This window comes from Cydia fagiglandana, chromosome 14 (assembly GCF_963556715.1).
Source record: "Cydia fagiglandana chromosome 14, ilCydFagi1.1, whole genome shotgun sequence".
Taxonomy (NCBI): Eukaryota; Metazoa; Arthropoda; class Insecta; order Lepidoptera; family Tortricidae; genus Cydia; species Cydia fagiglandana.
The window spans coordinates 18,075,662-18,088,706 of NC_085945.1; the positions used below are offsets into that span (position 1 = coordinate 18,075,662).

Sequence of the window (13,045 nt, forward strand, 5' to 3'; positions counted from 1 at the left end):
AATTGCTCGAAGCAATGCCGAGCCGAGCGGAGCCGAGTTCGACCGAAGTCAGGAGTGTCTCCCCACTGCTCATACCGACGACAGTCGCTTTTGTTAAGTCGTCGATTCTTTGGATTACCCAATCCGACTTCTAGTGAGTATTATATTCTTTGCTTCGGCCCCTACCATTGTAAAGCCGGGGCCACACTAACGGGAAACACTGTTGATTATCGCGATAATCCCATGCAGTGTGACCGTATGAAAAGTGTCAGTTATCGTAATAACCAGCGGCGTTTCCCGTTAGTGTGGCCGCGGCATAAAGAGAGGGAAAGAGAAACAAAATAATCAAATAAACCGTTTTATTCAAAGTGGATACCAACACTGCAACAATACAAAACGAAGCGTGTCACAGAGAGGAATATGTACAAGAGCTTCGAACTACGCTATCCACAAATTGACATCAAATATTTCATGGTAAAATTGTGTGCGAACTGAGACACTAAAGCCGAGCTGGCTTTAAATATATGTGACGTCTCACGCATAAAGGTACCTTATGGCGGTTGGCGCTTATGCTATTATTAACGCCGCTCCAATATTATTGCGGCGCTATGCGACGTAAGCGCCAGCCGCCATAAGGTACCTTTTACCGTGGAACGTCACATATTCGAATTTGACAGCTGATATAAATGGCGCTTTATATATTATCCGGTAGGTAAATCTAGTTGTCAAAAGATGACGTTTGATAATTCAATCAACACAAAACGACCATAGTTCTGTAGAATGCGACCAACTTTTTATTTTTGTCAAAGTCACTTACACCATAACTCAGTGAATTTGGTCGCTTTCTGCATTGGTAAAAAAATAATATGGTCGTTTTCTGCATAGCTACGGTCTAAATATAACGCCATGTGTCGCCATTTCTTCGGTTGTGGAACTCGGGATCACAATTTTTGTGTGGTACTGTATAGTACCACACCAATTTTTGTGTTTATTTTTCTTTTCTGGCAATTATGAGCATGTTTACTGGGGGTTTGGTATTTATGGTACAAGTTACATTTCTGAGATGTTGTTACAATAAGCTTTGCGAATAACTACTTTATTACTTTAGTATCTCAGTTCAACACATGGGAACTGGTCTAAGTATTTTATAAGCTAATTCATTAATAAAAATGAACACTGGATTCACTGCAACGCACTCCCAAGATATAAGGTACGTCCACACCAGTCCGCTTTATAAATTAAAAGCTGAAGACCAAAGTTGTGGACGAAAACGCATAGTGTGGACGTACTATCAGCAAAACTGCTTAGAATTAGAACTCCTGAATACAAAATGTGCAAACATGCATGTTAATAGTTTTACTGACTGTACCTACACAAATACACAGGGTGTAAATGTACAGCGTACTGCTAAATTGCATGGATACATTATGAATATAATTCATTCACAAAGTGGCCATACACTTTTGTAGCTCGCTGTAAGTGTGTGAAAAGACTTATTCGCCCAAACTAGTGTATAGAATCTTAACAGTGCTTTGCAGTGCGAATCCATATTGCAAATCTTAAATAAAATAGTAATATCTATAATGCCAATTTACATTTTCATTTAGCTATATTTTTTACAATAATATCTGAGCACAAAGTATTTTATTACATGATAATTATGTCAGATATTCTTAGGAGCTTTTGTAGTCACATATTATTCTAAACTGAATTAAATAATAATATAATTCGTTTAAAAATAAATTGTTTTCACCCTTTTATTCTAAAACTAAATAAATCTTAACTTACATTTACATAAGCAATATTTATATTATATAGTGAACTAGACATTATTGCACTAAAAATATTGAATTTAAAACTCATATACCTAGGCAAAGAGAGTTTGATATAGAGAGTTACTGTCATGGTAAATTATGTAGCTACAGTACATTTACTGCCATCTTTCGACAGACGATTAAAACTGTTGGAACGCCATTTGACTTTGCTCCTTATTTTTCACTGATATGTGCTAACTTGTTAAATATGAATATTACCGCCATCTACTCGAGAGTAGGCTGAATGTTATGGCGCCATCGCTCGAAAAGATTGCACCATACCTTTGGCCTAGAGTCGAGTAGATGGCGTTAATAATATTTAACACGTTAACACATATCAGTGAAAGAATAAGGATCAAAGTCAAATGGCGTTTAGTTTTAATCTTCTGTCGAAAGATGGCAGTTAGTGGCTACATAATTTACTTTGGCAATCCGCCTCTATACACTCTATTATCTTTGGCCTAGGTCACATACCCGATGTGGCTTGGGAAGTAGCGAGGGAAGTAGGCAGAGACGTAGTGTGGTCACTCGCCGTCGGCCACCATACTGCCCTGCATACTTCCGTCACTACCTCCCATACCACTAGTGATCCAAAAATCTCGAGCCCTGTTAGCTTTTTTTTAGGGCTCGCCTCATCTTTTGACGCCTAAAAGGCTAAAAGCCTTTTCTATTTAATTAGTAAAATATTAGGCTTTTACTTTTAGGCGTCAAGAGATGAGGTGAGCCCTAAAACAAGAGCTACCAGGGCTCGAGTCTTTTGGATCACTACATACCACTCGTCCAGTATGTGGCCTAGGTAATAGGGTCATTGGCTCATTGCGTCACTTTGCCGTCCAGTGCCCGTTTCCGTCCATTTGACGTAGTTGGTACAGAATTGAGTATCATTTGAATATATAGCCTTATATTCAAATCATACGCAATTCTGTAGCAAAGTAGTAGTACAGTAGAATCCGCTTATACTGACCAACCGCTTACTATGACGTAATTACTGTGCGAAGTTTGGTTTTCATATAAAATTCTTTGTGACAAATTCGGATAAGATGACTTCGCTTATAGTGACAAACCGCTTACTATGACCTAAAAATCCAATTTCCATGAAATTATGTCCGGTTATACTGACAAATTCGCTGGTTTTCGTGGCCGTCATCACATCTTTCCCTTCGAGGACGTTTGGTGCGTTCGTGGCGTGTAAGTTATTTAGTTTTGAAAACTCATTTCTCATAAAGGAATTTGAGATTAATTTGGAAAACAACAAAAATAAGAAGTTGTACAAGTATGTTTTATATGACATCCGCTTAGTATGACGTGTTTGTCACTTCCCTTCGATGTCATTATAAGCGGATTCCTCTGTAGTGTGTAGTTGCTACAAAGAATTGGGTATCATTTGAATATATAGACATATATTCAAATCATACGCAATTCTGTAGCAACTACGCCAAGTGGACGGAAACAGGCCCTGGACGGTAAACTGACGCAATGACCCTATTGACAATCTAGCAAGTTTTGGTGCTTAGTTTAAAACGTTAGCGTTACTTGAGTTTCATTAGTACTAAGAGCAACCCAATTCTAAACTGGATTTTTAAAATATCAACAACAGAATTTACTAAAACATTCAATGTCTTTTTATTAAATCTTTATATTATTATACAGAATAAATAAAATAAAACAACCGAAACAAAGGTAGGACACGAATTTTTGATGATAGACATTATATTTAAATAATAGCCAATAAATATATACCTACAATACTTTTCGTAAAAAAACGGTTTAGCATATCATCCTGAAAAAATCTTCTATAGTTCGTTTTTTTAGCATTAGAAAGAACTTCAAAGAAGGTAAGCGATCTTGGCATGTCTTTTAATTGAAAAACGCTTTATAAAAATCAATAACTATTACTTATGAAAGCAGAAGAATATAAATGATCGTATTAGATTCGTAATTGTTACATATTTGCCGTAATTTATTTTTAAAATGTGTTTTTCAATTAAAAGACACATCAAGATTGTTTACCTAATTTCTAATGCTAAAAAAAAACGAAGTATAGTTAGTCTCAACTTTCATCGACAGATGTCGCTGTATTACAACATTATAGTCACCTGCAATAATATGTTACACAACGCTGGCAGCAAAAATATCTGACACGGTCTTATTTGTAGTGTCATAGGGGCTGTCCATAAATTACGTCATCGATTTTTGACCCCCCCCCCCCCCCCCTATAATCATCCAAAAATCATGCTTCAAATGACCCCATTTCCTCCTACTTCATGCTAACCGTCATCTGATGTCCAGACCCCCCCCCCCTAATTTGAAATGACGTAATTTATGAATAGCCCCATAAGAGCGTGTCACATATTTTTGCGGCCTTCGAAGAGTAACATATTATTGCAGGTGACTGTACATTTCATAAAAATGCTTGTCCAATTTGAAAAAGTTGACCAGACCAGTAAGCGATTGACGTAGTCTGTAGACGCAATCATTTGAAACCAGCCAATTAGTTCGATACTTATTATTTATAAAGCTATTATAGTTTTTTATTTTATTTTTACAGTTCTATCACCACAAAAATAGGATGTGGGAAACACCCATAATGACGGAATAAGCTAAATGTTATAAACAGTAAAAACCCGGTGCCAGCAAAAACATGTTTTGCAATATAAAAATAACTCTCTTATAAGTAATTGCTTGTATCGACAAAAAACGCAAGCGATTTATAATATTAAGAAGTAGATATATTTATTGAAGTGAAAGGAAATGTCTTAACTATTCATACAATCGCATATATCGGGGCGGCCAAAGTGTTAAAAATATCTAAACATGCAACTAAAGTCTTGACATTAAAGACACTCCTCAGTACGGAGTGAATCATGTCGAACGTTTTTCGACTTAGAATATGTGAGTGACCCGTTCTTAATATATTTTTCACCACACCAGCTCGGAAAGGCTTACTTTGCACTTCAAAAACTGATAGCAAAGTTGCATTTTATTCACATGTGAGGCAAAGTAATCAAATGCAAAATTTGAATTGTTTTCTTATGTTTGCTGGTAGATTTGACTTTTAAATGATGATAAATATTTAATAACATTCATTTGGATATGATTTGGTTTGATTTTGTTTGATATTTTACACATACATAACATAAAAACATACATACATAACATTTTTATAACATTTGCTTCGGGTTGGTGTGGTGAAAAATTTTGTGTTTCACTCGGGGGCAAATTTTGTTCAACCCTCGTGCTTTGAAACCCTCACGCCGCTCAAGATTTCATTTTTCGAACCACGAGCGCAGCGAGTGGTTCAATTTTGGAATCTTTCGCTTGCTCGGGTATCAATATTAGCACAAGCGGTTAAACAACAACTTTGCCCGCTTGTAAAACAAATAACTATAATTTGTATGTGTCTCACGAAAGTTTTGTTATTATAATTCTAGAGAGAATTCAGATATTTGTGAATACCTTGTCTGCTCAGATATATCACATGGCGACTCTACACTTGGGGTTTTATATTTTCTATCAAAGATGTTAAATGGAATGAAAATGTATTTGTAATTATGTCGCAAAAAAAATAATTCAAGAGATTAGACTAAGAGGTATTAATCATTTCGTAGAGATAAATGACGTTATAAAACTCGCGTTTTGTACACATATTAAATTACACAAACGGGTCTACCGCGATTAGGGTTGCCATACGTCCGGATTTGACCGGACATGTCCGGATTTTTGACCCTTTGTCCGGATTGCGGCCGGACTTGGCATTTGTCCGGATTTTTAGGAATGACCTTATAAAAATAAAATGCGCGCCAGGGGAGGGGGCTACGGGATCGGGCGAAGGGAAAGGGAAAAGTAGATCCACGATACAGTACACCACGGGGAGCAGCGCTCCGCTGGGGCGTCTTTCAAGCTATGCCAAATCTCTGCTACAAGAAATGTCCGGATTTTTAGGGTGATGTCCGGATTTTTATCAGGACATTTAATTCTTCCATATGGCAACCCTAACCGCGATATATTATCATTGTATTTACCTTTAATTCAGACGTTAAAAACCAATGAAATCATATCGCGGTAGACCCGTTTGTGTAATTAAATATAAATGACGTTGTTCATAAACGCGTTACTTGCCTGAATTAGCTAATAATCTTTTGTCTTTATCCGTCATTTTGACTTATGTATTTCGCAGAAAGGGCTAAAACATAATTCAACTAAATCAGGCACATAAAGTTTTATAAGGGGGAAAAACTTTGCATACATTATTTTTACTCATTTATCATGGTATAATAATATACTCCGCCTGGTACTCTCTTCCCGTCTTTTCTAGGTCACCTGACTGACACAAGCCTACGTCATCATGCGACAGCGCTATATGATAATATGCGACAGCGCTATATGATAATATGCGATAGCGCTATATATAGCGGCCATGTTAGTGTGACGTAGGCCTGTGTCACTCTGGGAAGAGAAGACCATGTTTTATTAGACTGCTCATTTATCATTCGGAATACACAAATCGAGATCGAAACATCAAGATATAGCTATCCTTTTCTAACTTACCATAGAATTGTGATGCATATCAACAACGTATTTTTGTCAAAGTGACGTAAGTGTATAGACATATATTCACAGTTAAACCACACCTTAGCCTTACCGCAATAGAGTTCAAAATTGAAAACACTCAATTTGTACATACATCCTTGGTTCATTTTACATACTGGCCTACATTACAACAATAGCACGAAGATTGAACCATATTTATTGATCAATATTTATTGATCAATATTTATTGACGGGCAATCTTTATTGACAATGATTTCGTTATTAAGAGAAAAGTGGACGACTTCTTCGTACAAACATAATTACCATTATCCTCTCGATATTGACATTATGAAAAATATTTAACACAAATTGAGGTATATTAACCATAGCTATGGTTATAGCCGTCTTGTTTCCGAAGATGAATAATTTAGCAGGTGCGAGAGAGTACGCTAAAAGATTACTCACACCGTGTGAAAAAAGAGTGCATCCAGTCATATACCTATCTCTTTTCCGTACATACAGACGTCAGTGGGCGTGAAAGGGAACGCTTGTAGAACAAACCTACTGCGACATTTTTTCTAAATTTTCTTCTCATGCACACTCCAAGGAACCAACAAAACAATGTACAGCCGTCTCTCTCCCGCATAGTAGGTGCGTGGAATAATAAAAGAGGAAAAAACGCCCTTACTCTAGTTAGATGTAGTCCAAACAGCAAGAACTATAACCGTCTCCCTTCCGCACATGAAAAGATCTATAATAAAAGTGCGGAGGTTGGTTAATATCCGTCTCTTTCTCGCATGTAGTGGTAAGCGGATGTGAGCGATCAGTAGAAGTGGAGATTGCTCTGTTCCAGAGTCGACGCTAACCATAACAGCCTAGTAAAGGCTAACTAACCATAGTCGTCTCCCTCTCGCATATGTAGTCGTAAGCGGGTGCGAAGGAGATCAGTAGAAGAACAGGAGACGTTCTTGAGCCGTGCCGGAGAGTAGACGCCAGCCGCGTTTAATGTTCAGGTATTGGATGATGGCGCGCACGCAGATTAGGATACCTGGGAATAATAAAAAAAAACATTTATTTGTAGGTAACTAAGGTCCATACTATGTATATAAGTATGTATTTTATATAATACAGGGTGGCCCATTTAGATCGGTCAGTATGGGAAAATCTGAAACTATAAGGGGCCCCACTGATTAACAGTCCACCGGACGGTATCGGCCTGTCGGTTAGAACAAAGTTTTGACAGTTCCGAACAACTGACAGGCCGATACCGTCCGGCGGACTGTTAATCAGTGGGCCCCTTAAGACATACGACGATCTCTTCCTAGGACCCATGTTACCGATTTTAGTAACAAGATAAACTGCATTCATACATTTAATCTTTTGAACGCCAAACCTTATTATAGTTTCGGATTTCCCCATACTGACCGATCTAAATGAGTCAACCTGTATAAGTATCTATATCGTCGCCTAGCACCCACAGTACAAGCTTTGCTTAGTTTGGGGCTATGTTCATCTGTGTAAGATGTCCCCCAATATTACTTTTATATATCTATTTATTAAATATTTACACCTTACAGAACTTTAATAGTAATAATCGTAAATAAAAAATCATGACGCTGTTAACATTTTTTGTGGCGCCGGCGTCAACTTTTTCTATCCAACACAGGAGCGATTGCTAAGGCCGAAATCGAGCTCCGTGTAGGGCCGAGGCGTCACAACTGAAACGCGCTCTCCACGCTGTCCCCAAGGGCCAAAAGCACGAAAATCTTACTGTGCCTATCGTCTTAACCTCGTAAGGCCCAATGTGCATTACAATGTACACTCTGTTTCAATCTAATTTAAACCTTTCAGAAACTACATAAGGTAGCATTTGTTTTGTTTCATTATTTTCTAAAATAAACGAAAGCCACCCTAATCTCCTATACAACAAGGTTCAAATTAAAAAGAGGGAAACTTTGTATGGTGGGCCATACGAGGTTAATAAGCGAACCTTCGGAAGCGGGAAGCAGAGCGCAAGCTTCAAATCCCTGCGTTTACCAACAGCCAAAATTGCCCGAAGGTTATTAGAATATGTCAGTATATTCGGAATGTTTGCCTGTGCACTTTCTGTCTGTCTATCTATCTTACCGAAGGCCATGATGAGCCACCACAGCCAAGAGTTCTCGTGGCTGGCGAGCTCGGTGGAATGTTTCACGATCAGCGTCCACTTGGCCAGGGACAGCCCGAAGCCGGCCAGCGCGCCGTAGCGGGACACCTCAGAACATCACCATATCTTACCGAAGGCCATGATGAGCCACCACAGCCAAGAGTTCTCGTGGCTGGCGAGCTCGGTGGAGTGTTTCACGATCAGCGTCCACTTGGCCAGCGACAGCCCGAAGCCGGCCAGCGCGCCGTAGCGGGACGCCACCGTGTGGCAGAAGCACATCAGCAGTAGGAAACCGATCCAGTTGAATAGGAATGCCACTGAAATAAAAAAAAGATATTTTTAATACCCTCGTTATGCTCTATATACCGAAGCCCGTAAAACGAGCAAATAATTAAAACATTGTAGTCTTTAGACTTGCTATTTCATCATTATTGTATTTGATGTTCCTTGTCACGATTTAACATTGGTAACAAAATTCGCATAAAAATCTAAACACAAGTTATTTTTAAAAAACGTTGAAAAAACATTGAATTTAATCTAATACCTTTAAACGAGCAATTCTTGAAACGGCTCTAATGATTTCGATTAAATTTGCTATATTTTCGGGGGCGAAAAATCGATCTAGCTACGTATTACCTCTAATTTTTGAGTTTTTATATGTTTTCCGAGGAAAGCTCGGTCTCCCACATATTGTTCTTGACACGAATATTTGCACGTTACATTGCCAATTTACCAGCAATATTGTTTTAAGTGGTTTGAGAAACATTCGCCAAAACTAACCATTATAATTTATATATTTATTTATTTTACTAACCATTTATTTATTTTATTTGGAAATCCGTGGTCTCTGCCTACCCCTCCGGGAAATAGATTATATGTATGTATAATTTATTTCCAACCTTATGAGTGATTACATTAGGGTTGATATTCTTGAAGAATGTGTAGTTTCTTGACTATTTAAAGGATGAGATTAGTAAAAGTAACAGTTGTTAGTATAAACTAAAAGTTTGTTTATACAATCGGTTTCATACAAATAGAACATAGCATGGGTATAATACGAACAGAAAATATGAACTCACCTTTTCTTTCAATCGTAGTTCGTTTTACTTTACGTTACTACAGATTTACAAAATAGCTAAAAACGCCAACGCGCTGCGCCATATTTTTTTAACTAAAATCACTAGCTTTACGAACGTAAAAACGCACGAAAACAAATATTTGTGACGTCCCACGGGTTAAGGTACCTTATGGCGGTTGGTGCTTACGCTATTATTAACGCCGCTCCAGTATTATTGCGGCGCTATGTGACGTAAGCGCCAGCCGCCATAAGGTACCTTTTTCCGTAGAACGTCACATTTGACTGTTGAGCCATCATTTTTCTACGTGTTGGTGTTTCAACTTTCAACCCACCAACGCAGCGGCAGCTGACGTACACAAGTCTACATTTTACACCTTTAACTACTTTACTAAATTGTGACTAATAACATTAACCACAGCCAGAGTCTAACCCCCTTATTCATAAATGTTTACTAAAGTTAACAAGCCGATAATAATCGTTTGTCCCTTTCCATCATACCGATACGTCGGAAAGGGGCAAACGATTATTATTGGATTTATCGGCTTATCAACTTTAGTAAACGTTGATGAATAAGGGGGTTAGTACTTAAACAAAAGTTGTTACACTCTTCCTATTATTATTATAGCTTTATTTGCTCAGTGCTTAACAATATTTTATGTTCCATTGGTTGCGCTTTTGATTGCACTGATCCCTGCTGGATGAAAGCCTCCTCTTTACCCTTCCATTTCTCTCTGTTTTTTCTGTTTCCATCTAGTTCTTTCCAGCTAGTTGTATGATGTCGTCTGCCCATCGTTTTTGAGGTTTTCCTCGTCCGTTTCCCCTTGGACCTGACCATTCTGTTACCCTTACACTCTTCCTATGGGAAAATAAACGAATAGCTGACTCACCGAAGAACGAAGTGAGGAACATGACATCAGTGCCAAGCAGGCTGTTCTCTGGGTCCAGCTGTTCACCGGTGCCCTCTGTAGGCTCCACTGTGACGAACGCCGCGAACGTAGGGAGGGGGGGCGGTAGGGGGCCCTGGATCTGTGAAACAATATAAAGTTCTTTATTCTTAATTCAAGACTTAATGGGGATAGTATTTTAAACAAGGGAATTCAACAAACAATGCCATATACAGGGTGGCTAAAAAAAATAAGTGCATTCCCGTTATCAGGGTTTGGAATTATACTGAGCAACTTTTACTGTACCTACAACCAAATTTGGCTGTTTCATACATTTTGGCTGGTCCATTTTCTATGGGAGAGTAATTTTTAGTGTTCCGTACAAAACTTTGTTTTAAATAAATTACATGACGTAGGGGTGGCCCCTTATAGCGACATCTACATAAGGACGGTATTCCATCTGTACAATATGTATTTGCGTCTCATATTTTGCTTAAGATGTCTTATACCACCCTTAGATGTCTTTTTTGACATTTAAAGAGGCAGATAATTTCTGTTTTCGCGTTTCCCGGTAGGCCCTTGTTAAAAAACTGCCTTGATGCATCAATGTCATATTTTATTGTCTGTGAAAACTTGTCAAAAAACAGTTTAAGGCACAGTATTAGGGAATGCAAATCGGTTATTTTCGGTTATTTTTTGTATGGAAATAATCGGTTAATAACCGAAACCGCGGTTATTTCCATACAAAAAATAACCGATTTGCATTCCCTACACAGTATGTATATGTTACTCTATGGTTTACTAGCTAGCTTAGTGCTGCACTCTGGCGGCAGAACATTGCAGTAATACCCACTATTGTTGAAACAGAAACACTCTTAACCAAACACAGGTGGGTCTTATGTCTTGGAAATAAGGTTGAATGTCAGTCAATCATCGGTAATTCATACCTGTATCAGTAATTCATACCTGTGGTAACCCTTCCCCTTCCATCTGCTTCTCTCTCTGCACCTCCTCATAAGTGGGCAACTTGGAGTTGGCGGCGACATCGTATGGCGGCGGGGCCGAGAAATCGGCCTGCGGCGGCGGTATGTCTTGTGTGTTGTCTGAAATAAGCATACTCTAAATGGAAAGGCCGGTGGAAGGTAATGAGCTCCAGTGAGGATACCACCAGATTGGCAAGAGTAGCCACCAGTTCCCAACGTGTACTTGGTTTCTTCGGCCCTCTGAGCAGGACAGGGCCAGATAGCCTGGAAAAGCACCTTATTACTGGCTGCATGGCAAGGAAGTGTAGGGGTGGACATATGGCAATGCATTGGACGAACAGAATAATGTGACAAACGCCACATTGCAGGCTAGCACGCACTGGCCCCGAGACAGAGCGGCTTAGAGAGTACTGGTGAAAAGTGTCCACATTTGTCATGTCCCTCAGCCATGAGGATACAACAAGGAAGAAGAGAAGAAGCCACCAGCTCTTTGGTCACCAGTTACATCAACCAGATGTGTTTATCTACACTTTATAAACTTTATAGTCAATATAGCTCTTATAACTGTGTACTTGTGTAGATGATGGGTCGGTGCCCTAACATAAGTATCCACTTTTCTATACAACTAGTATTGTGGTATGGGGACAAGTGGGGCTACTGTACAGTCGCCATTGGATATATCGGAGCAGTCAAGGCGCTCACAAACATCTAATCACGCCTATATTGTCAAGGTGTTAGAGTAAGTGTACACATATTTTTTAGCACCTCGGCTGTTCTGATATATCTGATGGCGACTGTACAACAGATAAAAGTGCCCAACCTTGGAGCCCTTAAGTTTAGTTATCTTCAACTTGAAATGATGATGTTATGTAAAGTAAACCAATATTTTTTCTCAAGCCATAACTCCATCTGATTTACAACCTTAATAAACAGGCACAAGGTCGCTTTTTGAACGTAAATCTACTAAACGTTGTTTTATTTTATGCTACTGTCTGGAGAATTGAATTGTGCTCCATCATGAAAGGGACAATGTTTACTAAACACAGTGATTCATATCTAATGCATATCTTAAACGTATCTCGTGAAAAATCTATTACAAGCATTATCAACTCAAGTACTAAAACACTGATAAGAAAAACATAAAACAAATTTGTAAATACTTACTCATATCGATGAAATGTGGTTGCATATTGGAGTCTATTGACGCTGGTAATATGACTCTTAAATGCGCCGGCGGGCATATATTATCCCCTTGAGGATGGTTCTGTAAAATATTAACCATTTCACGTCACATAATGCACGATAATAAGTTACATAAATAAACTAGTACACACAATCAGACAATTACAATCGTCACCAATGTTCACGTACCATTTTGTTATCGTCGTACATGCGGCAAATTGGTAATTACTGTAAAACTAGAACAATATTTCGAACAAGTACATTTAAAAGTAGATTTGTCTGAATTATTTTAGTAGTTGAAGGACTTTAATATTTTAATCAATCACAAAACGACGTAAAATAATCGGCCAAACACCTCAATGTACTCTGTGTACTCAGAGAAGTGCCGTTCAAATTGCAACTCAGAAAAATTTTCAACACGGTAAAAGTTTTAGCATAATTAGTTTTCA

The 13,045-nt window shown here is 38.4% G+C and overlaps 1 protein-coding gene across 2 annotated transcripts; it reads right to left on the reverse strand.

Moving 5' to 3' along the window:
- Positions 1–324: 324 nt before the first annotated feature.
- LOC134670931 (NEDD4 family-interacting protein 1-like) lies at positions 325–12,970 on the reverse strand. Of its 2 annotated transcripts, XR_010099142.1 has the most exons (7): positions 12,786–12,970; positions 12,579–12,678; positions 11,398–11,534; positions 10,435–10,573; positions 8,601–8,786; positions 627–7,371; positions 325–493 (listed from the first exon to the last, which is right to left on the reverse strand). XR_010099142.1 is itself a non-coding variant. In XM_063528765.1 (6 exons), exons 1-6 carry the CDS (start codon positions 12,804–12,806, stop codon positions 7,268–7,270), a joined length of 687 nt encoding a protein of 228 aa, XP_063384835.1. In that variant the 5' UTR covers positions 12,807–12,970; the 3' UTR covers positions 325–7,267. The 2 variants fall into 2 exon arrangements, 1 of the variants encoding a protein (XP_063384835.1); XM_063528765.1 differs by having other exon boundaries at positions 325–7,371.
- Positions 12,971–13,045: the final 75 nt, after the last annotated feature.